This window comes from Rhinoderma darwinii, chromosome 2, assembly GCF_050947455.1.
Source record: "Rhinoderma darwinii isolate aRhiDar2 chromosome 2, aRhiDar2.hap1, whole genome shotgun sequence".
NCBI lineage: Eukaryota > Metazoa > Chordata > Amphibia > Anura > Rhinodermatidae > Rhinoderma > Rhinoderma darwinii.
This window is the reverse complement of record NC_134688.1, coordinates 242,524,174-242,549,825: the sequence shown is the minus strand read 5'-3', so window position 1 is coordinate 242,549,825 and position 25,652 is coordinate 242,524,174. Positions and strand designations below refer to the sequence as shown.

The following is a 25,652-nucleotide window of genomic DNA, read 5'->3' as shown; positions in this document are numbered from 1 at the left end:
CGCCGCCCAGTTGTACCCCGTCGCCTAGGGCGGGTCGTTGCAAGTAGGCAGGGACAGGGCGGTGGGTAGATTAGGGCTCACTTATCCCCTTCCCCTTCTTCCTGCCAAAACAATGTCTTTCTCTTCTCTGCTGCCCTTAATTTCTAAATAACAAAAATAAAAGTTACGTTTTAATAAACTCATAACTCAATAGCAGCTGGGAAATTGGGATCAACAGTGCTCATGCACACCAATCTGCTTTCTATCTGACGATCAGCGCAACGATCACACTATGTAACTATATATAAGGGGATAACAAATGCTTCTGACTATGGCAAGCACTTATTTCTGCATATGGAGTTTTTCCTAGGTGCTGAGAGATATCTGTATGGAACTTGTAAATTAAACTTTTTCAGAGAAAAGATAAATATAATAACTATGTATCATCCGTATGCTACTGGTAAGAGCTATGGAATTCTAACGATTTTGGGACACTTGCCTCAACAAAAGTTGACGATTATCAACCTCTATTAGTTTATGACCAGTCTAAGGCTCTTTTCACATCTAGTTAGAGTTCTGCTTTTGGTGTACTGTATGTGGAAAACTCAGGATACGCCGAACATATCCATAGGTTCTCATTCACATGCAAAAAAGGGTCCTCTTGGCATACGATCCCATACAGTGCATAAGGTACTAGATGTAGAGTTGCTCAGTAAAGTCAATGGTTTTTGTCACCTAGTACATTGAATGCAGCCCAATATACCAAGTGGCATATCTCCATGTAAATACTGGTGTGCTATATGCTTGTAATGTTGATGATGAGTAACATTATTTAATAGATGTCATAAGTCCATTGCCTGTAATGAGTATGGTTCTACACATTGGAATGATCCTCTTTAAAAAAAAAGTTAAAATAATCCATTTATTTGTCTGCAGTTTTAATTTTGTACAGAATCAGACTATTGTATTAGAGTTTAGGAAACATGAAAATGAACTGTTTCTTATAATTTTTTTCATTTTAAAATATTTCAAAAGATATCACATAGTGCAATATACAAGTTGACACTAAAAGCTTTAAATGGGTAATACATCAGATAGATTGATCCGATACATAAGCATTTACTACAGTGTGTTTTTCTCCCATAAATAACAATGTTTGTTTTTTGTTGGTTTTATACAATGAGCCTTATTTTCTGTGGTAAATTAGCAATTTTACCCCAAGGTAAGAGAACCACAGGAAAAGATATGAAAGGCTTATCTGGAGCAAACCTGTCATATCTAATCTCTAGCCATCAAATCACTATTAATAAAAACAGCACAAGGTTATATTGGTTTATTGCTACTAACTACAAGAGAAAGGAGGTTGTAAACTGGATAGAGTACAAATTCCAGTATAAAACACATTCACTTTTCTGAATAGATCTTTTGTACAGTTGCAAGTATATCTACATTATATGATGGTACTTTCCATTTTATTTCAAGTAGTAAGATTTCTTGTTGTTATTTAAATCTATCTATCTATCTATCTATCTATCTATCTATCTATCTATCTATCTATCTATCTATCTATCTATCTATCTATCTATCTATCTATCTATCTATCTATCTATCTATCTATCTATCTATCTATCTATCTCATGCAGGGCCAGCCTTAGGATAGATAGCGCCCTGTGAAAAATTTTCTTTCGGCACCCCACCCCATCATAAAAAAAATGCCCTATAAAAAAGTATAATGCCCCCCACAGTATAATGCACTTTTCAGTGCCCCCACACAGTATAATGCCCTTTTTAGTGCCTCCACACAGTATAATGTCCCCTTTAGTGCCCCCCACACAGTATAATGTCTCCCTAAGTGACACACACAGTATATTGCCCCCTGTAGTGCCCCTACACAGTATAAAGTCCCCTTAGTGGCCCCTCACATTATAATGTCCTCCCTCCCCTCCCCTGGGTGCCACACACAGCCCCCTCTTGTAGACAGTGCCCTCCTGTAGATTGTACCATACAGCCCCCTGTAGATTCTGCCATACAGCCCCCTGTAGATTCTGCCATACAGCCCCCCTGTAGATTCTGCCATACAGCCCCTCACCTTCCCTTTGTAGACAATGTCTCCCACCTCCCCCTTGTAGATAGTGCCATACGGGCTCCACCTCCCCTTTGTAAACAGTGCCATACAGCCTCCACATACCCCTTGCTAACAGCGCCATACAGCCCCCAACCTCCCCCTTGTAAACAGTGCCACATAGCCCCCCACCCCCACTTTGTAGATAGTGCCATACAGCCCCCACCCCCCTTTGTAGATAGTGCCATACAGCCCCCGCGTCCCCCTTGTTGACAGTGCCCCCCACGTTCCCCTTGTAGACAGTGTCATGCAGCCCCCACATCCCCTTTGTAGAGAGTCACATACAGCCCCCTCCTCCCCCTTGTAAACAGTGCCATACAGCCCCCCACCTCCCCCTTGTAAACAGTGCCATACAGCCCCCACCTCCCCTTTGTAGATAGTGCCATACAGCCACCATGTCCCCTTGTAGACAGTGCCATACAGCCCCCACCTCCCCCTTGTAAACAGTGCCATACAGCCCCCCACCTCCCCCTTGTAAGCAGCAGCATACAGCCCCCAGCTCCGCTTTGTAGATAGTGCCATACTGCCCCCACCTCCCTTTATAGAAATTCACCATACAGCCCCCCACCTCCCCTTTGTAGATGGTGCCATACAGCCCCCCACCTACCCCTTGTAAACAGTAGCCCCCCACCTCCCCCTTGTACACAGTGCCCCCAAACAAATAAAACCAAAAAATTATACTCACCTAGTCCTTGTTCCCGCGACTAACGGAGCGGCTACACAACGCCAACAGGATCCTTACGTAGGCGAGCATGATCCAGTGGCGTCATCATGCCAGCCTGCGCAAGGATCCTGTCCCTGCGCCTGATAGGCTGCAGGCGGAACGGCCTGTAGCCTATGGCAGAGAAGGGAGCTACCTGCTCTGTCATAGGATTCAATGGGATCTGCGTCCTAAGGACATTAATACTATTGAATGGGATAGACATATATCTCCCAGAGCAAGTAACACTTTGGCTAGGTGATTCAAAAAACTGTATCTCACGTCCAAATTTTTTGAAAGTGACGAATTGATATATACAGTGAAGGAAATAAGTATTTGATCTCTTGCTGATTTTGTAAGTTTGCCCACTGTCAAAGACATGAACAGTCTAGAATTTTTAGGCTAGGTTAATTTTACCAGTGAGAGATAGATTATATTTAAAAAAAAAACAGAAAATCACATAGTCAAAATTATATATATTTATTTGCATTGTGCACAGAGAAATAAGTATTTGATCCCTTGCTGATTTTGTAAGTTTGCCCACTGTCAAAGACATGAGCAGTCTAGAATTTTTAGGCTAGGTTACCAGTGAGAGATAGATTATATAAAAAAAAAAAAAGAAAATCACATAGTCAAAATTATATATATTTATTTGCATTGTGCACAGAGAAATAAGTATTTGATCCCTTGCTGATTTTGTAAGTTTGCCCACTGTCAAAGACATGAGCAGTCTAGAATTTTTAGGCTAGGTTACCAGTGAGAGATAGATTATATAAAAAAAAAAAAAGAAAATCACATAGTCAAAATTATATATATTTATTTGCATTGTGCACAGAGAAATAAGTATTTGATCCCCTACCAACCATTAAGAGCTCAGCCTCCTCCAGACCAGTTACACGCTCCAAATCAACTTGGTGCCTGCATTAAAGACAGCTGTCTTAAAGGAACAGTGTCATCACCCAAAAAAATTTTCATATGTTCAAGATGTTAGTGCTTTATTAAAAACGTTTATATTTATTTGTGTGTTTGTGTTTTACTTTTTCTTATTTTTACACTTTTTCTTCCCTATGGGGGCTGCCATTTTTTGTTCCATTTCTGTGTGTGTCGATTAACGACACATACAGACATGGAATACGGCAGCCACAGTCCCATAGGGACTGCGAACGGCTCCCGTCCCATTGACTGCAGTGTACGGCGTCTGTGTGGGAACTGCGCATGCGCCGCTCCCACACAGTCCTATTCGAAATTGGCGCCGTCCGGCGTCATTTTCCTGTGGACCGGAAGTCGCGGCCGGACAGTAATATTACTACTTCCGGTCGCGGCTTCCGGATTTGTGCACTTGCACCAGCGGCAGCAAACGGAGCGGACGGGCCGGAGGGAGCCGCGGCGGCAGGAGCAGGTAAGAGCTTTCAATGTATGTTCGTGTTTGTGTGTGTTTACTACTGTATGTAAACCTACTACACTGTGGGTTAGCTCAAAAAATGGCGACACACAGTGTAGGAGGTTACATCGTTCAAACCCCTCGTTTATCCCGGCACTAGCCAGGATAAAGGAGGGGGGAATGCTGAGAGCTCACTAGAGCGAGGGCTTTTAACCCAACGTTGCAATGCTGCAATTTTGGGAACAGCTCCATCTAGTGACCAAAAATGGGTAGTATTATAAATTAGAAATAATTTATAATATTTCCTGGACTCGTGCAAAAAAATAAAAAAAATTTGAACAATGTTTAATCACCCACACACTAAATGTTTAATTTTTTTAAAAAAAACATGTTTTTCTGGCAACACATTCCCTTTAAATGGTCACCTGTATAAAAGACTCCTGTCCACAGACTCAATTAATCAGTCTGACTCTAACCTCTACAACATGGGCAAGACCAAAGAGCTTTCTAAGGATGTCAGGGACAAGATCATAGACCTGCACAGGGCTGGAATGGGCTACAAAACCATAAGTAAGACGCTGGGTGAGAAGGAGACAACTGTTGGTGCAATAGTAAGAAAATGGAAGACATACAAAATGACTGTCAATCTACATCGATCTGGGGCACCATGCAAAATCTCACCTCGTGGGGTAACCTTTATCCTGAGGAAGGTGAGAGCTCAGCCGAAAACTACACGGGGGGAACTTGTTAATGATCTCAAGGCAGCTGGGACCACAGTCACCAAGGAAACCATTGGTAACACATTACGCCGTAATGGATTAAAATCCTGCAGTGCCCGCAAGGTCCCCCTGCTCAAGAAGGCACATGTACAGGCCCATCTGAAGTTTGCAAATGAACATCTGGATGATTCTGAGAGTGATTGGGAGAAGGTGCTGTGGTCAGATGAGACTAAAATTGAGCTCTTTGGCATTAACTCAACTCGCTGTGTTTGGAGACCCAAAGAACACCGTCCCCACTGTCAAGCATGGAGGTGGAAACATTATGTTTTGGGGGTGTTTCTTTGCTAAGGGCACAGGACTACTTCACTGCATCAATGGGAGAGTGGATGGAGCCATGTACCGTCAAATCCTGAGTGACAACATCCTTCCCTCCACGAGGACATTAAAAATGGCTCGTGGCTGGGTCTTCCAGCACGACAATGACCCGAAACATACAGCCAAGGCAACAAAGGAGTGGCTCAAAAAGAAGCACATTAAGGTCATGGAGTGGCCTAGCCAGTCTCCAGACCTTAATCCCATCGAAAACTTATGGAGGGAGCTGAAGATCCGAGTTGCCAAGCGACAGCCTTGAAATCTTAATGATTTACAGATGATCTGCAAAGAGGAGTGGGCCAAAATTCCATCTAACATGTGTGCAAACCTCATCATCAACTACAAAAAACTTCTGACTGCTGTGCTTGCCAACAAGGGTTTTGCCACCAAGTATTAAGTCTTGTTTGCCAAAGGGATCAAATACTTATTTCTTTGTGCACAATGCAAATAAATATATATAATTTTGACAATGTGATTTTCTGTTTATTTTTTTTATATAATCTATCTCTCACTGGTAAAATTAACCTAGCCTAAAAATTCTAGACTGTTCATGTCTTTGACAGTGGGCAAACTTACAAAATCAGCAAGGGATCAAATACTTATTTCCTTCACTGTATATTTTGAAAGCATACCAGACTATGGCTGTTCTAGTACATTTATTCCTTTGATGCCATTTTTTCCATGTGGATATATATCAAAATTCAGTAACTATGCTATTCTATACCCATCGTGCATTCTTTTGCTGACATGGAATACACCATTGTTTCGCATTGTATTTAACATCTATGTGTAGCCCATGTATAGCTGTAATATTAATGGGATCCTCATTGTTATTTTATCCAGTATGTTTTGTATAATAAAAGATTTGATATTTTTCATATTTACACTAAATAGTGCATGATTCCTTGTTTCTCTTGTGTTTACAAAAGATACTATTGAATGTAGCGTCGCTGCCACTGTAGCAGACATAGCGGCTGCTAGCGGCTCCACCGGGCATGGGGGAGCCTGTCCCGGCGGGCGGCACAGGCACCCTCATGTCTGGTGGCACCACTAACAGCTGCTACGGCTGCTAGAGTGGTAGTTACGCCACTGAGCAGGGAAGAAGCGCTCGGGCGGAAAGGCATCTGCAGAGTCTCTGGGCCAAGTCGCTTGACAATCAGGAGATGGGAATCAGCGCAGCGCCACCTTCCACCTGCTGGAGAGATGCGCCCTGTGCGATGGCACAGGTCGAACACCCCAAAGGCAGGCCCTGATCTCGTATCTATCTATCTATCTATCTATCTATCTATCTATCTATTTATCTATCTGTCTGTCTGTCTGTCTGTGTATCAGACTGTTCCAGTTTTTATTTGAGCGTTGAAGGGTTTATCTGTATGTATGACGAAAATGGAGCGAATATGTTAGAGAATATGACTGACAGTTCATACACAATATTTACTTATATATTTCCCTATTAGATACCAACAGTAATAGTCATAAAAAGGGTGCATAACTAAATGTGACATACGTATGAACAAAGTAGGGTAGTTTGTCCTATAGACTCAACAACCATTCAGACTGCAACATAGATCCCTGTTCAAAAATATGTTGAAGATTCAACACCAATGGTAACACAACATGTGTTGTACAAACAACCAAGGGTGGACATACTGTATGTTCAGCCTGCACAGCTGCATGGGCCCTTAAAGGTAAAGGGTGTCCACCACCATAAAAATAAAAAAACACTTTTTTTTTGTCAGTCTCCCAGATAAGGACTGTTTTAAAGATGCCTATTGCTTACAGTTACTGGTAGATTTCAATATTGCACATAGTTTTCCATAACAATGAAAGTTTTGCTAGAGTCATCAGAGAGGAACTCTATGATGATCTCTTAACCTTTTATGGGGGCAATAGGCAGGGGGCCCACTTACTGTTCTTGTACAAAGGCCCTCTTCTTTCCATGTTTGCCTCTGTAAACAACACTATTAATAATCCTGAATTATTAGATAAAATTAATTTTCTCTAACTCTTCATTGTTTATAGCTCAGATGGATGTTAACATGTTTAAAAAGTTTTCTTTTTCTAACTTCTATTTTTAAAGTTGTAAAATTCTAAATTATAAGTCCACCAATCTCAACATTTTGTGCTTTATGATATCTGATACCTAGGTATCTATACCTTAAACTGATATTTATTAAATGACACTGTCATTTAATGAGAAAATCAAGTTGTGTGATGTACATATTTAACTATTTAACTATATTACATATTTAAGTATTGTCAAAGAGTACAAGCTTTATCTTATATGTCTCTTCACTCCCATGTGTGTAGTGGTGGAAGACCAGTACAGAAAAACATGATAGACATAGTAGAAACACACGTACAGTGAAACCTCTTTAAGACAACCACCCAAAAATTGCACAAATTTTGGTTTTCTCAGAGAACAAAAGTATGCAGTGTTTAATGCAGTGGGCAAACATGCACAGTACACAAACCAACACACAACATTATAAAACACACCAAAATCATGTATTTTCTCACACAGTTTGCATATAGCACTTACTTTATTGTAAAATGTTCAATTGATATCCTACAATAATACCTTGCATCAAGTGTATTGTTTGACCCTGTACATATGTGTAATATGAAACCTGAATATCCAAACAGTATAGTCCAGTAGTCTTCTACGTGTGGCTACCCAGTTTACACTACCAGAAACTTGTAGCACATGATGGGAGTTCTAGTCTCATAACAGCTGGAGAGTCATATGCTAAACAGCACAGCATAGTAATGTACAGTATCCTTCATTCCCCAGCATGGCTCCACTTTCCTTCCTTGTCCCCAGCATGGCTCCCCCCTCCATTTCATTTCTCAGTATGGCTACACTCTCAATCTCATTCTACCCATCATAGTTAACTTGTTTTCCCCACAAACAATGGCTCCTCAGTCCTTCCTCAAGCATTAGTTAGTTGCATCTTATGGCACAGGCTCAGCTCTAATCATGTACTGCCTGACATCATCTGCACACAGAGATTGGCTACTCCCTTCCCCTGGCTCCCTTATCATCCAGAAAGCGGCACCTTGCTGTCCTGTACTGCATTTAATTTCATGGGACACAGGAGCGTGCAGAAGGGTCAAGTAAATGACGCATTCAGTTTACAAAGGGAGAACCAGCAAAAAAAACCTGTTTAAAATGGTTTGTCACTGGATAGAATGCGAGATGTTTTTTCTTTTTTTAAATAGGGCCACTGTATATAGACTGTAAGATAATTACAAATCTGTTAAAGAAAAATCTAATCTTTATGGAGGGTTGTCTTCTCAAATAGGTGGTCTACTGGGAAGATTTCACTGTATACATAAATATAAGTTTCATAAATACACGTGGATGTGACATATACTTACTGGTGTGCAGTAATCTCCCAACACAGGATTGCGGCACAATATGGGCTTGTATTGTCAAAGCAGGACTATCAATTACACTGCAGTCCCACACACATTGAGATGCTTAGTAGTGTAAAACATTTAAATAATGACATTGTTAAATTACTTAAAGAAGCACTCCCATGAAATTTTTTATTTATTTGCCCGTTTGTAATGGCCATCTTGTACATGTACAGTATATGCTATTTATTTACTCACCAAGCGTCTAGTTTTCAAAACACATGCTCCGTTCGGCTCCCCGGTGCGGTCCCGTGATCTCTAATCTGACTCGCCGTGGCACACAGCGTCTTATTTGTGGACCGTAAACCAGTTACGGGGGAGCCGAACGGAGCCTGTGTTTTGAAAACTAGACGCTTGGTGAGTAAAGTGACGGGCAAAGGAATAAAACTTTTCATGGGAGTTCTTCTTTAATATAGATGCTCAAATAAAAATGTGTTTTAAAGCAGAACTCTAGGAAGAAGACAAAGTCCACTGTCAGACTATAATCTATCTAGAAACCAGAGGCATAACTTAAAGCTCCTGGTTCCCAATAAATATACATAACCTTACTTACCACGTGTAATTTCTAATACCAATGTCTTCTTATGTGACAGTGGGGCCTTTGGACCCCCTGAGGCACCAGGGCCCAGGTGCAACGTTTACCTTCTCCCCCCTACAGCTACGCCTCTGCTAGAAACCTATGTTGCAGGGCTGGGGACTGTTCCTTCCTTGGTGACCAGGGATAGTGCTAGAGGTTCATATCAATAAACCCACCAGCCTTTCACGAGTATTATGAGGAATATGCACCAGGATGGACCTGGATTTGTCCCCCAAGGCCCAAAACATGGGTTATTACTTGACAAATAGTACGGACAAAAAATTAATCTAAAGGTAAATTTTTGTCTGAGTTTCCCTCTTAGGGTATGTTCACACATGCTATTTTCGGCCGTTTTTCGTGACGTAAACGGCCGAAAAACGGCCAAAAATTCAGAAGCAGAGCGCCTTTAAACATCTGCTCATTGATTGCAATGGGAAAAACGGCGTTCTGCTCTGACGGGCCGTTTTTTTTCAAAACGGACGCGTAAAAAAACTGCCGCGAAAAAGAAGTGCAGGTCACTTCCTGGGCCGTTTTTGGAGCCATTTTTCATAGATTCTATTGAAAACAGCTCCAAAAACGGCCGTAAAAAACGGCCGTAAAAAACGCCCCGAAAAACACAGCGAAAAACGTGGCTTAATAAACGTCTGAAAATCAGGAGCTGTTTGCCCTTGAAAACAGCTCCGTATTTTCAGACGTTTTTGACTCAGCGTGTGAACATACCCTAAGATTTCCTAGTTAATTAGCAATTAGAATTCCAGATGCTAAAAAGTAACTTATTTAACTGGGTGTGTCTTCATTGTGTTTCATGTTTTGGACGTACTTTTACTAAAGTACAGTGAATTTCCATCACGTTTACTAAAGTAGCCTTGCAGTCAGTGATACAGAAACGTACCGGCAGGTCAATTGACTTGTAATAAAATTAAAACTTGTGTGTACGTATAAATAAGATTTTACCGTAACATATAGATAATATTACATAACGCCGCTGAATTGACATAAACTAGCTCAGTCTAGAGTAGGAAGCCCAGTTCAGCACATGCACATCACGGCTGATCTTGTATGCAAGCTGACTGGAACATGTCTCTGTTGGGAGTTTTACATTGTAATTTGTGAATGAATGCTTAGATGCCTCAGCTTGAATTAGGCTCAAAAACAATATCTGTTTTCATGATAAAGGTTTGTGCTACATTTGGAGAAAGAATGCGATCTTCTCTTCTGTAACAACGTGCTTGAAAATGTGCCAGGATATAGTGTTTCAAGCTTAACTTTTTGTAAATAGTCTATTTTAGACTGCGAGAAGCGGGAAATAGATAAGCATTTTCCTGCTGTTCGCTGTAAGCTCAAACAAATAACATCCACAAACTGATCATGGGAGATTGGCATGCACGTCAGTTGAGCATTTAAGCTACAAAGTTCAGAAAGTGATCTTACGAATAACAATTGCGCTAATTACTGAGGGTTTAAAGGGGGCATGTCATCCTTTATGAATGTTAGCACTTTATATGCTATTATGTAGCTCTTCTTTCTGCTTAAAATGGGGAGTCTGCCTCTTTTATACTGAGATATGAACACTTCACACCTGCAATACCACTTTTCACCATTGTGGGAAACAACTTTTAACACAACTTTTAACCCCTTCGTGCCGCAGCCCTTTTTCAGATTTTCATTTTCGTTTTTTCCTCCCCACATTCCACACCCCTATAACTTTTTTATTTTTCCGTCGATATAGTCCTATAAGGGCTTGATTTTTGCGGGACGAGTTGTCGTTTTTCGTAGCACCATTTATTGTGCCATATAATGTACTAGGAAACGGGAAAAAAATTATTTGTGGGGTAGAAAATGAAAAAAAAACAGCGATTCCTCCATGTTTTTTTGCGCGTCGTTTTTACGGAATTCACTGTGCAATTAAAACAACATGTTAACTTTATTCTGTGGGTCAATATAATTATGGCGATACCAAATATATATAGTTTTTTCTATATTTTACAACTTTTATAAGTAAAAACCTAAGTGTAAAAAATTAAATTTATTTTGTGTCGCCAAATTCCGAGAGCCATAACTTTTTTATTTTTCCATCGATTAAGTGGTATGAGGGTTTTTTCGGGATAAGCTGTAGTTTTGAATGATACCATTTTGGTGATCACTTTTTATTTCATTTTTTGTGGGAGATGAGGTGACCAAAAAATAGACATTCTGGCGTTTACAATTTTTTTTTTACGCCGTTCACTGTGCTGGTTAAATAATTATATATTGAAATATTTCAGACTTTTACAGACGCGGCGATACCAATTATTTTTATTTTATTTTTTTTACTATGCTCTAGGGGGAAAATGGGAAAAGGTTTTTTTTTTTACTTTTAATTTTAATTTTTACTTTTTTTATTAGTCCCCCTTAGGGACTTCAACCAGCGATCGTTAGATCGCTTGCACGATATACTGCAATACTAATGTATTGCAGTATATCGTGATTCTGATAGGCTTCTATTAAGCCATCGGCATCGTATGGAGCGGGTTCACTCCGTGAGCCTGTTCCATACTTCCCCTACCTGACTTTGGCGTATGGATACATCAAATGTCGGGAAGGGGTTAAAAATAGATAGTATAACTTCTTTAACTTCTTCCCTCCACAGCTATGTTTTGGTTTTTCGTATTTGCTTCTTCCTCTCTGCCTTCTAAAAGCCGTAATTTTTTTATTTTTCTGTCGATATAACCGTATGAGGGCTTAATTTTTGCAGGACAAGTTGTAGTTTTTCACGGCACCATTTATTGTACCATATAATCAGGGGCGTAGCTAAAGGCTCATGGGCCCTGGTGCAAGAATTCAGCTTGGGCCCCCCTACCCAACACCAACAACACCAGACCCCTGCACACGCCTATGCCCAGCTGCTTTGCCCGACAGACCCCATGAATGACTCCACAATATAATGCTCCCTATAGCTGACCCCACAGTATAATGCCCCCCATAGCTGCCCACACACAGTATAATGCCCCCCATAGCTGTCCCCACAGTATATTGCCACCCATAGCTGCCCCGTATAGTATAATGCACTCCATACAATATAATTCCCTCATACAGTATAATGCCCCATAGCTGTCTTACAGTATAAACCCCCCATACTGTATAATGCCCCCAATACAGCATCATGTCCTCCTCAGCTGTCCTATACAGTATAATGCCCCCATATAGTATAATGCCCCATCAGCAGCTACCATATGAGCCCCCCCTCCCATACCCAGTATAATGCCTCCATATGAGCCCCCCCTCCCATACTCTGTATAATGCCCCAATATGAGCCCCCCTCCCATACCCAGTATAATGCCCCCATATGTAAGTACCTAATAGAAAAATAATAACATAATTACTTACCTATCCCCGTTCCCACGACGGGTGGCGGATCCTTCTCCTGTGGTCTGTGCTTTGAGTGACTCGGCGCAGACAGGTGTGATGACGTCACTACATCGCGTCTGCGCCGAACCGCTCGTGGCACAGTGAATGCTGGAGCAAGGACACAAATACTGTTTGGGGGCCCAGTCGCAACTGCCACCGTTGCGACCCCTATAGCTACGCCACTGCATATACTGTACTGGGAAAATGGAAAAAAATCTTTGTGAGGTGGAATGGGGAAATAAAAATAGTTTTGTGGGCTTTGTTTTTACGGCGTTGACAGTTTGGTAAAAACGACATGTTACGTTTTTTTTCTGCAGGTCAATTTGATTACGGCAGTACCAAATTTATATAGTTTTTTTCTTTTACAACTTTTATAAGGAAAAAAACTAATTGTTAAAAAATAAAACGTTTTGTGTCCCCATATTTTGAAAGCCATAGCCTTTTTATTTTTCCATCGATTGAGCAGTATGAGGGCTGTCTTTTTTGTGGGGCGGGCTGTAGTTTTTAGTGGTACTATTTTGTGGTACATTATACCTTTTGATCACTTTTATTCCATTCCTTGTGGAAGACGAGGAGACCAAAAAACATAAATTCTGTCAGTTTACATTTTTTACTGCATTCATCGTACAGGTTAAATAATGTTATATTATACTAACTATTACATAGCTTTTGGGGAAAATGGGAAAAGGTGGCTTTTTATTTTTTTGTATATTTAAAAATAACTTTATATAACTGTATTTTACTTTTTTATATTAGATCGTTGGACTGCTTGCACGATATACTGCAATACTAATCAATTGCAGTATATTGTGATTTTTACAGGCTCCTATTAAGGCCTTCATTAGGCCCCAGGTTGCCATGACAACCATTGGCAAACCGCAATCGCGTTGCGGGGTTAGGCGATGGGACGTTGGAGGGGGTCCTTTTTCTAATGGTTTAGATGCCGTGGCCTCAATTGAGTTAAACGGAGTTAAACAGTGAATGTCGGGAAGGGGTTAAAGAAGTACAGTTTAAGTAAATAAAGCTAATGCACTGTGTAAGACTTTGTTCACATCTGCGTTAGGGTTCTGTTCTGATATTCAGTCGGAGCTGCCTGTCAGAACAGAACCCTGACAAACAAAAGGAAACCATAGGTTTACGTTTGTATTACCATTGATTTCAATAGTGACGAATCCGGTGCAAATGGTTTCCGTTTGTCTCAGTTGTGCAAGGGTTCCGTCGTTTTGACGGAATGAATGGTGTAGTTATTAAACTCACCCATTACATATAGACCTATATGTGCACATTTAATATCCTAAGCATGCTCAGCCCATTTAATTAGGCTGTGCACTGTGACAGCACAAGAACCAAACTCAGTACATATACACAGCCACCAGAACCAAGCTCAGTACATATATATACAGCACCAGTCCCAAGTACATATATACAGTACATATATACTTAGTACATATATACAGCACCAGAACCAAGCCAAACACATAAATACAACACCAGAACCAAGATCAGTACATATATACAGCGCCAGTACCAAGCCAAGTACATAAATACATCACCAGAACAAAGCTCAGTACATATATACAGCCCCAGAACCAAGCTCAGTACATAAATACAGTACCAGAACCAAGCTCAGTATATAAATACAGCACCAGAACCAAGCTCAGTACATAAATACAGCACCAGCACAAATACAGCTCACTACAGAGATCATTTGCAAATTCAGTTTTTCAGGCAGTCAACAGTATATGATTGGTGGGGATCCGACACACGGACCCTGCACTGAACAGCTGTTCCAGCTGCCTCTTGCACCGTTAGTTATTCAGGGTTCAGTGTCGGAAGCAGAAGGCACTGACCACTGTATAGCGGACGTGCTGCAACACTGCAGCTCTGCTCCTATTTAAGTGAAAAGGAGCAGAGCTGCAGTAACCCAGCAAGGCTGCTATACAGTGGTGGAGCCTTCTGCTTCCGTTACTGACCACTGCATAACTTACGGTGCTGAAGGCAGCAGTAAAATCTAATTGTGTGGGGTCCATCTGTCGGACCCCCGCTGATCAAATAATGATGACCTATCCTGTGACCTATTATCAGTATGGAAAATCACCCTTATGCCCAGACAACCCCTTTAACCCCTGTCATCTAAGTATGTACGGCATAAAACTACAGCTCCCAGTATGGCCTGAACTATAATAAGGATATGTGGGAGTTGCTGTTTCACAAAAAAGATTGCTACCACCCATCATCTAGCTGCAGATCATATAGTACTTGTCAGTTACAGGGAGAACAAGCATTTACATTTACTGACTCACAGGGGATGTCTTCTCAGATTGAAGTTGTTCTCTTTCTATTTTCTTCTCCATCCGGTTCAGACATTTATGACAACGTCTCCTGGCAATGACCCATTTCTGCAGAGTTTGCCGCTCAGATGTCTACGGAAGCTAATTTTTCCAACATTTCCACACCTATAAACGAAGATAAAATTCTCATGGTGGCACATTCTACACCCCTGAATATAATAGCACCATGCACTGTGCACCTGAATATAATAACATCATACACTGTGTCCCTGAATATAATAGTAACATACACCGTGCCCATGAATAAAATTGTGTAAAAAAACTGTGAAGTAAAGCACCACACACATACAGTGCCCCCTGTAGATAGCGCCACTCACAAAGCCCCTGTAGATAGTGCCATTCACAATGGCCTCTGTAGATAGTGTCCCACATAGAGCCCCCTGTAGATGGTATCCCATATAGAGCCCCCTGTAGAATGTGCCCCTCATAGAGCCCACTGTACATAGTGCCACATATACAGCTCCCTGTATATAGTGCCACTAACAATGCCCACTGTAGATATTGTCCCATATAGAGCCCCCTGTAGATTGTGTCCTTCATAGAGCCCCCTGTAGTTTGTGCCCCTCATAAAGCCCCTCTAGATCGTGCCCCTCATAATCCCTCTGTTATAGGGCCCCTCATAGAGTCCTCTGTGATTAGTGGCCCCTAGGGAGTCCCCTGTAGATAGGTCCCATCTAGATAGTGCCCCCATAGAGACCCCTGTAGATATTGCCCCAAGTATATAGTGCCTCCTGTAGATAGAGCCCCTTGTAGATGGTGCCCTTTGTAGACACTGCCCACTGAAAAAAATAATTACATACCCACCTGTCCCCGTTCCCACACCATCCACCAGAGGCACAGGTTTGGTCAGAGCCCATGCCCCAGACAGCGGATTGACCCAACTGGCGCGATCATGTGATCATGCCGACTTCATTATTGCTAAAGTGCCGAATGGCGAGGCAGGGAACTGATAGTTGCCATAACTCGCCAGGCAGCACTAGACTAATCAGCTGTATTGGCGTCCTAAGGACGCGGATGCTATTAAGTGCAGGGGATTGGTTCTGAATCCCACTTCACCCTACTTCTCTGAACTTGCTGTAATTTTAACAGCTAGTTCTTGAGAACCGGGGTGAACCGCCTGGATCCCACCCGTGCTTCCAGGGGATAACATCTGTCCTGGTCATGTGATGGACACACAGTTGCAGGACTGGTTACAGTACAGCTATCAGAGCTGTCTCTTGTAATGTGCCCAGCATCTGTATGATCATCACATGACCAGGACAGATGTTATTCCCTGGAAGCACAGGTGGGATCCAGTTGATTCGCCTCGGTTCTCTGTTAAAATTACAGCCGGTTCAGAAAACCGGGGTGATGTGGGACTCCGAACCAATCCCCTGCACTTAATTACATTCGCGTCCTTAGAGCGCCAATACAACTGATTAGTCTAGTGCTGCCTGGCGAGTTCCCTGCCTCGCCATTCGGCACTTTAGCAATAGGATTAGGATTTTATCCCCTGAAAGTAAGTAGCTCCTTAGAAAAATTCTAAATTAGAGCTCAGCAGCTTTTTTTTTTTTAGTAATATGTATCACAAACACTGTGTGGTCACGGTCTCATCACAGGAAACTCAATTTTGACACATACTCCACGCCCTCCAGCTCTCCCCTGTTGTGTGAGATCACTCTAAACTGCACTGAAGTAGCCAAATTCTTCCTACACCCTCTTACCACACTACACTGTAATGTTTTTTCAGGCCTCCTTTTCTCCCTGCTGCTGCTGCTGCTGCTGCTGCGTTATATCTAAGAATTCAGCTTCAGTATCAATCATTAGAAAGAACAGTCTGCGTGCTGAGCAGCTTAAGGTAGCTTCTACTAAACCTGACTACAGAGGAGACTGTTGTAGTCAGGATCCACAGAATTATTTTCGCCATGGGCTGACTAGCAAAATGGTAATTAACATATATTACAAAGTGGCAGATTATAATTTATAGGTATTTGACCCAACTTGTTTAAAGGTGAACTTGCACTTTAAAATTTTCCATAAAAAATTAGCAATCTTTGTGTCCTGTCTACTGTTCTATCTGTATTGTATTTTTGCATACAGCTAATACATTAAGAAAAGTGATCTGGTTGTATATTACTACATGTATTCTAAAAACATTAGATAACTCGGCTTTGAATTTTAACTCTTTTACAGAATGGTGCTATGAAATTCAGGCAAATTCAGGATGTAAAGGTAAGAATCTTTGACTAATGTTTAGGTTGTCAGTTTGAGATCATAAACATAGTATAATAAGACCAAGTTGCCATTATCTAAGGAATAAACGTTAATAATAACGTTAACATTGGGATTGTTGTGATTGATCTCTCTATAGTAAAATCTCCTTTGAATTGCCTATGTCCAAAGACTAAGACTATATATGAGGTTGATAACTAGGCAAAAGAAAAAGATGTTTCAACTTTGAAACCCCCCAATTTCAAATATTTTCATCAAGATGATGCCTATACCAGATCTTCACTTGGTACTTGGTCATATAATTTTAATGCCAACTTTTCTGGACAGTTTTAGGTAATAAGCAGTTTCATTGCTAATAGTGCGGAAACCCTCCACCCAAAAAAAACGTACACCTCTATACACAAGGCTGGACTTAGGGGTATGCAACATTTGCAACCCTGCTGACTCTTATTATTAATTGTATAACAGTATTAATTAGACATTGTATAGCACTGAAAACATAGTTACATAGGTTGAAAAAAGACACAGGTCCATCAAGTTCAACCTTTCTCAATCAATTACACGCCATTTATTAATAGATTAGTTTTAACCCTTAGGGTATGTTCACACGCAAAAGTAAAAACAGCTGTAAATACTAAGCTGTTTTCAAAGGAAAACAGCCTCTGATTTTCAGCTGCTTTTTTAAGCATCAAGCGTTTTTGATTCGTTTTTTGAAGCTGTATTTGGAGCTGTTTTTCAATTGACCCAATGAAACTTCTTTGTACGGGGCGTTATTTTACGCACCGTTTTTTTCAAATGGCCGCGTAAAAAAAATGCCTCGTCTATATGAAACGGCGTTTTTCCCGTTGAAATCAATGTGCAGATTTTTGGTGGTGTTCAGCTTACGTATTTTCAGCCGTTTTTTTGGGTGTTTACGGCCAGAAAAAAAATAAACCGTGTGAACATACCCTTATTGCCATTTGTCATTAAATAAACATCTAGCCCTATTTTAAACATCTAGCCTCCCCGCAATGAAGACCAGATCCCTGTATAGGGGATAAAGGGATAAAGGGTGAAGACCGGGGAAACTACTTAGATAACGCCCTTAGAGGTGGCCCGAAGCCAAGACGGTGGAGTAATCCCAGTGGGTCCACATCCTGCTTAATATAACACTGACAAGCCAAATTTTTCTAGCCTTTCATTGTAAGGAACACCTCCCATCCCATTTAATAATCTAGTCGCCCAGCTTTAAACCCACTCTAGCTCTTCCATATCCGTTTTACAATGTAGAGCCCAAAACTGAACTTTATATTCAAGATGTGGCCTTACAAGGGATTTATAGAGGGATAATATTACATTTGAATCACAGGTTTTTGTCTCTTTTTATACACACAAAAATGTATTTGCTTTTGCTGATGCTGTCTGACATTGAGTACTGCTGCTTAGCTTACTTGTAAGGCTGGGTTCACACAACCTATTTTCAGGCGTAAACGAGGCGTATTATGCCTCGATTTACGCCTGAAAATACGGCTCCAATACGTCGGCAAACATCTGCCCATTCATTTGAATGGGTTTGCCGACGTACTGTGCCGACGACCTGTAATTTACGCGTCGTCGTTTGACAGCTGTCAAACGACGAAGCGTAAAATATCAGCCTCGTCAAAGAAATGCAGGACACTTCTTTAGACGTAATTTGAGCTGTTTTTCCATTGATTCCAATGAAGAACAGCTCACAATTACGGCCGTCAAAGACGTGTCGCAAAATGCGAGTACGAGCAATTACGTCTGAAATTACGGAGCTGTTTTCTCCTAAAAACAGCTCCGTCATTTCAGACGTAAATGCAGTTAGCGTGTGCACATACCCTCACCAGAATAGCCAGGTCCTTCGCTTGTTCTTATTCTTAGTTTTATTCCATTCAATGTATATGCAATAATATTATTACTGCAGCCTAGATATATGACTTTACATTTATCAACATTAAACTTCATCTGCCATGTTTTTGCCCATGCTGCCAGTTTATGTAGGTCTTTCTATAATATTTTAAAATCAAGCTGAGTTTTAAGTATCCTACAAAGTTTTGTATCGCCAGCAAAAACTGACTTTTTACTATTAATCCCAACTATAAGGTCATTAATAAAGAGGTTACAAATAGTCCTGGTATGTTGGTATTATTTAAGCACTGCATGGTGGAATTTGCTAAGGCATTGTGTGGCACTACTACTTAGGCACTATACAATATATTATTCTTGCAGTGTATAGAGGTGTTATTTGGCCAAACTATGGCACTATTATTTTGGCACCATACTGTATGGAGCTTATCATTAGACACTGAACGGTATGGTCATTAGTACACTTTATGACAATATATCATATAAGGAAGGGAATTGTCAACAGAAGGTCCCGCACAGGGCATAGTCCATCATTAGGCTGTCCCTGTCTCTTTTTCGGAGCATACGTTTGAGCTATACTTTATTTTTCTTCCTAAAGAAATGTATGCTCAACTGTATTAATAAAAAAGTACAACTCTATGCCAATACAGCAGCATGTGCTTGTCATTGCCTTTTATGGTTAAAAAAGGTCCTCTTAAGGGCTATTTAAACCTCTGAAAGTGATTTTTTTCTAACCCCTTAAGGACTGAGCCATTTTTTTATTTTTCATTTTCGTTTTTCACTCCCCTCTTTCCAAGAGCCATAACTTTTTTGTTTTTCCATCAATAGACTGGTATGTGGGCTTATTTTTTTGTGGGAGGAGTTGCACTTTTTAAGCAAAATTTTAAGTACCATATAATAAACTGGGAAACTGAAAAAAAATTCTTTGCGTGCTGAAATTGGAAAAAACTGTGATTCCTACATTGATTTTTGGTTTTCGTTTTTATGGCTTTCACCGTGCGATACAAATGACAACTTAACTTTATTCTGCAGCTCAATACAATTACGGTGATGCCAAACTAATGTACGTTTTTTTTATATTTTACAACTTTTTTAAAAAGAAAACTTTTTGTTAAAAAAAAAGAAATTTGTTTCATTACATTCGGCTTATTTTTTGCAGGATGATTTGTAGCTTTTATTGGTACCATTTTTTGGTACATATGACTTTTTGATCGCTTTTTTTATTCCATTTTTTTTTAAGCTAAGGTAACCAAAAAACAGCAATTTTGGCGGTTTTAAATTTTTTGTATTTACGGCATTCACCATGCGAGTTAAATAATGGTATATTGTAAAAGTTCGGACGCTGCAATACCAATTTTGTTTATTTCTTTCTTTTTTGGGAAAAAGGGAGTTTCTTTGTGCTTTTAATATATATATATCTATATATATCCATATATAGATATCTATATATAGATATATAGATATATATATATATCTATATATATATATAGATATATTCACTATTAATAACTTTATTAAACTTTTTTTTTTACACATTTTATTAGTTCCTCTAGGGGAACTAATGTATTGCACTGTATAGTCATTTGTACAGGCTTCTGTTAACCCCTTCCCGCCGGATCACGTATATAAACGTCATTAAAATCGGTGGCTTACCGCATTTTCACGTAAATATACGTCATGGAGATGAAGCTGGCTCAGGAGCTGAGCCAGCGACATCACCACCGGGTGACAGCTGTATGTTACAGCTGGCACCCTAAGGTATCGGCCAGGACCGGAGCTAGCCTCCGATCCGACCGATTAACCCCTCACATGCTGCGTTCAATAGAGATCGCAGCATGTGAGGAGTTTATAGCCACCGGCACCCCAGCAACGTGATCGCTGGGTTGCCGGTGGCTGCAAAGGCGATCGGAGGGCTAATGCTTACCTCCCGATCAGCCTGTAACGGAATCCTCCTATGCCCCGTCGTCGGCGGGGCCCAGGAGGCTTCCGGTAACATCGGCAAGATGGCGCCGGCTCAGCTTCCGGCTCAGAAGCTGAGCCGGCGTCATCAGCAGTGGGTGTCCGCTGTATGTTACAGCGGACACCCCGATCTATCGCCAGGAACCGGAGCTAGCTCCGATTCCTGGCATTAACCCCTTCGATGCAGCGATCCATTGTGATCGCTGCATCCTAGAGGTTTGTAGAAAATCGGCAGCCTTGCCATGCGATGGCAAGGCTGGCGACTGCTACCATGGCAACAGGAGCCCTAACAATGGACTCCTGTCTGCCATTACGTAAGCTGATTAGGCCCCGCCCAGAGGCGGAGCCTGATCGGCTTGCTGTCAGTGAACAACTGACAGTTCCAATACATTGCACTACATAGGTAGTGCAATGTATTAGAACATCAAACAAATAGTTGGACATTCAAGTCCCCTAGTGGGACTAAAGAAAAGTGTAAAAAAAAGTGTAAAAAAAGTAAAAATAAAAGTTGGAAAACATACAATAAAAGTTTCAAATAATAACACAAAACACAATCGCCCTTTTTCCCTTATCAAGTCATTTATTATTGAAAAAAATAATAAAGCCATACATATTTGGTATCGCAGCGACCGTAACGACCTGAACTATAAAAATATTATGTTATTTATCCAGCGCAGTGAACGCCGTCAAAAAAAACCTCAAAAACACTGCCATAATTACTGTTTTTTTGGTCACTGTCTTCCAAAAATTTAAATAAAAAGTGATCAAAAAGTCGCATGTATCCAAAAATGGTACCGATAAAATCTATACCTCGTCTCGCAAAAAAAACAAGCCCTCATACAGCTCCATCGATGAAAAAATGTAAAAGTTATGGCTCTCACAACTTGGCGACAGAAAAAATACATTCTCTTTCCAAAAGTAATTTTATTGTGCAAAAAGTTATAAAAAAAGTTCTATAAATTTGGTATCGCCGGAATCGTACTGACCCGCAGAATAAAGGTAACATGTAGTTTATAACGTACGGTGAACGGTGTATATAAAAAAAAAGTGGCACAAGCTGGGCATGACATTTGACACTGAATTGGCATATCTAGGGAAACATTTTAATTTGTACCTTCCGCAGCGCAATCATTTATGGAAAAGACACGTGGGGTGAAAATGCTCACTACACCTCTTAATAAATGCCTTGAGGGGTGCAGTTTCCAAAATGGGGTCACTTCTCAGGGGTTTCTTTTATTATTTCACATCAAAGCCTCTGCAATTGTGAACCAATACTTTATAAGTCGCCAAATTAGGCCTCAATTTTACATGGTACTCTTTCACTCCTGAGCCCTGTCGAATGTCCAGGCAAAAGATTAGGGCCACATGTAGGGTGATTCTAAAACAGGGAAACACCGCATAATAATTGAGAGTTGTCTTGTTATGGTGGCACAAGCCGGGCACCACATATTGGCGTATCTAAGGAAAAATTCCCATTTTCATTCTCCCACATCGTGTGCACACGAATTTCTGCAAAACACCTGTGGGGTTAACATGCTCACTACACCCCTAGGTGAATACCTTGAGGGTGTTGTTTCCAAAATGGGGTCACTTCTGGGGGGGATCCACTGTTTTGGTCCCACAGGGACTTTGCAAATTCAACATAGCGACCAGAAACCAAATGCAGCAAAATCTGTACACCAAAAGCAAATGGCGCTCCTTCCCTTCTGAGCCCTGCCGTGTGCCCAAACAGCATTTTACGACCACGTGTGGGGTATTGCCGTACTCCAGAGAAGTTGCTTTACAAGCGTTGGGGTTCTTTTTTTCCTTTATTTGTTGAGAAAATTAAAAATTTGGAGCTAAAGCTACGTCTTATTGAAGAAAAAGGATTTTTTTTATTTTCACTGCCCAATTCTAATAAAATCTATGAAACACCTGTGGGGGCAAAATGCTCACTACACCCCTAGATGGATTCCTCAAGGGGTGTAGTTTTCTCAATGGAGTCACTTTTTTGGCGTTTTCACTGTTTTGGTACCTCAGGGGCTTTGCAAATGCGACATGGCCTCCACAAACCATTCCTGCTAAATTTGAGCTCCAAAAGCCAAATGGCGCTCTTTCCCTTCTAAGCTCCGCCGTGTGTCCAAACATCCGTTTATAACCACATGTGGGGTATTGTTTTACTCGGGAGAAATTGCTTTACAAATGTTGTGGTGCTTTTTCTCCTTTAGTCCTCGTGGAAATTAGAAAAAATTAGCTAAACCTACATAATCTTTGAAAGAATGACGATTTTTATTTTCACGGCCTACTTCCAATAATTTCTGCAAAAATCCTGTGGGGTCAAAATGCTCACTATACCCCTAGATAATTTCCTCAAGGGGTGTAGTTTTCAAAATGGGGTCACTTTTGGTGGATTTCCACTGTTTTGGCACCGAAAGAGCCCTTGAAACCTGACATGGAGCCTAAAATATTTTCTAATAAAAAGGAGGCCCAAAATCCACTGGGTGCTCCTTTGCTTCTGAGGCCGGTGCTTCAGTCCATTACCGCACTAGGGCCACATGTGGGATATTTCTAAAAACTGCAGAATCTGGGCAATAAATATTGAGTTGTGTTTCTCTGGTAAAAACTTCTGTGTTACAAAAAAAATAGAATAAAAATGAATTTCTGCAAAAAAAAAAATGAAATTTGAAAATTTCACCTCTACGTTGCTTTAATTCCTGTGAAACGTTTAAAGGGTTAAGAAACTTTCTAATTGCTGTTTTGAATACTTTGAGGGGTGAAGATTTTAAAATGGGGTGACTTTTTGGCGGTTTCTAATATATAAGGCCCTAAAAGCCGCTTCACAACTGAACTGGCCCCTGTAAAAATAGCCTTTTGAAATTTTCTTGAAAATGTGAGAAATTGCTGCTAAAGTTCTAAGCGTTGTAACGTCCTAGAAAAATAAAAGGATGTTCAAAAAACGATGCCAATCTAAAGTAGACATATGGGGGATGTTAATTAGCAACAATTTTGTGTGGTATAACTGCCTGTCTTACAAGCAGATACATTTACATTTAGAAAAATGCTAATTTTTGCAATTTTTCACCAAATTTTGGTGTTTTTCACTGGTAAATATTGAATTTATCGACCACATTTTTCCACTATCATAAAGTCCAATGTGTCACGAGAAAACAATCTCAGAATCACTTTGATAGGTAAAAGCGTTCCGGAGTTATTACCACATAAAGTGAAATATGTCAGATTTGAAAAAATGGGTCTGGTCCTGAAGGCCAAAATGAGCTTGGTCCTGAAGGGGTTAAGCCATGCCAGAGGCTGACAGATGGCAGTCCTGGAGGCCTTCATTAGGCCCCTGGGCTGCCATGACAATCATCACCCCCCTGATCATGCTGTGGGGGCGCCGATGAGATGTCGCCCCAATATTTTCAACGCCTCAGATGCTGCGGTCACGATTGACCCAAGCATGTGAGGGGAAGCAGGAATAGCGTGATCACTGTTCCTGTCCACTAGACCCGGGTTTCAGCCGTAATACACAGCTGACCCGCTGACTATGGAACGCGCTCAGCCCGTGCGCGCGCTCCATACTTCCCACTACGACACTTATCACGTACATGTTTGTGATAATGCATCAAGGGGTTAATAAAAAGATTAATCAGTGTGTTTTGTGCAACTATATAATTAGTTTTTATAAAAAATTATTTTTACTTTTTGACATACAGCTGCACTGTATTCTGTATACAGAGCAGCTGTATCTTACGCTGAATCCTGTACCCGTCAGGTCTGCGGGACTGACGGGTTCAGTGTCAGCGGGTCCTCCATGTCTCTGAAACGCAGGATCTACCTGTTATCCATTACGTCTAAGTTCAGAGACACGCAGGACCTGCTGACACTGAAACTGTCAGTCCCGCGGACCAGACAAATTCAGGTTTTAGCGTATGATACAACTTCTCAGTATACAGAATACAGAGCAGATGTATCTCAAAGAGTAAAAAATAATTTGCAATAAAAACTAATTATAAAGTTGCACAAAACACACTGACTGACCATTTTATTTAAAAAAAAAATCACTTTCGAAGGTTTACATAGCCTTTAAAGATTTTTTCACATCTGCGTCAGGGTTCCGTTCTGACGTTGCGTCTGAGCTTCCCGTCAGAACGGAACCCTGACTGAAACAGACGGAAACCATAATTTTCCGTTTGCATCACTATTGATTTCAATGGTGACGGATCTGGTGCAAATGGTTTCCGGATCCGTCACCATTGAAATCAATGGCGATGCAAACGGAAACTTATGGTTTCTGTTTGTTTCAGTCAGGCTTCCGTTCTGACAGGAAGGTTCCGTCGGAGCTTCATGTCAGAACGGAACCCTGAAGCAGATGTGAACGAAGCCTAACATACATGTTTTTTTGCAGTATTGAATATTGTGGTGGGCTACACTTTCAATATTGTTAAGACGCAATATCCAGATGTTAACCTTTCAATTACACTCTTTTTGGAATTGAACACAATGATTGAACACATTGGAGAATGACCAACACGCTGCTTGCTCTGACCATCAGGGTTAATTGGCATTCAACTACCCAGAATTAATTCTCAATACATTCCCGACTGGTTGATTTATACATATAGAAAG

General features: G+C 40.8%; 1 protein-coding gene across 1 annotated transcript in view; it reads left to right on the top strand.

Annotated features, from left to right (window-relative positions):
- The window catches only part of CA4 (carbonic anhydrase 4), a 42,987-nt gene that overhangs the window by 9,366 nt on the left and 7,969 nt on the right, over window positions 1–25,652 (top strand). Inside the window, exon 2 of the mRNA XM_075850430.1 lies at window positions 17,181–17,219. Coding sequence (XP_075706545.1) covers window positions 17,181–17,219 — 39 coding nt within the window. The remainder of the gene's footprint in view (window positions 1–17,180; window positions 17,220–25,652) is intronic.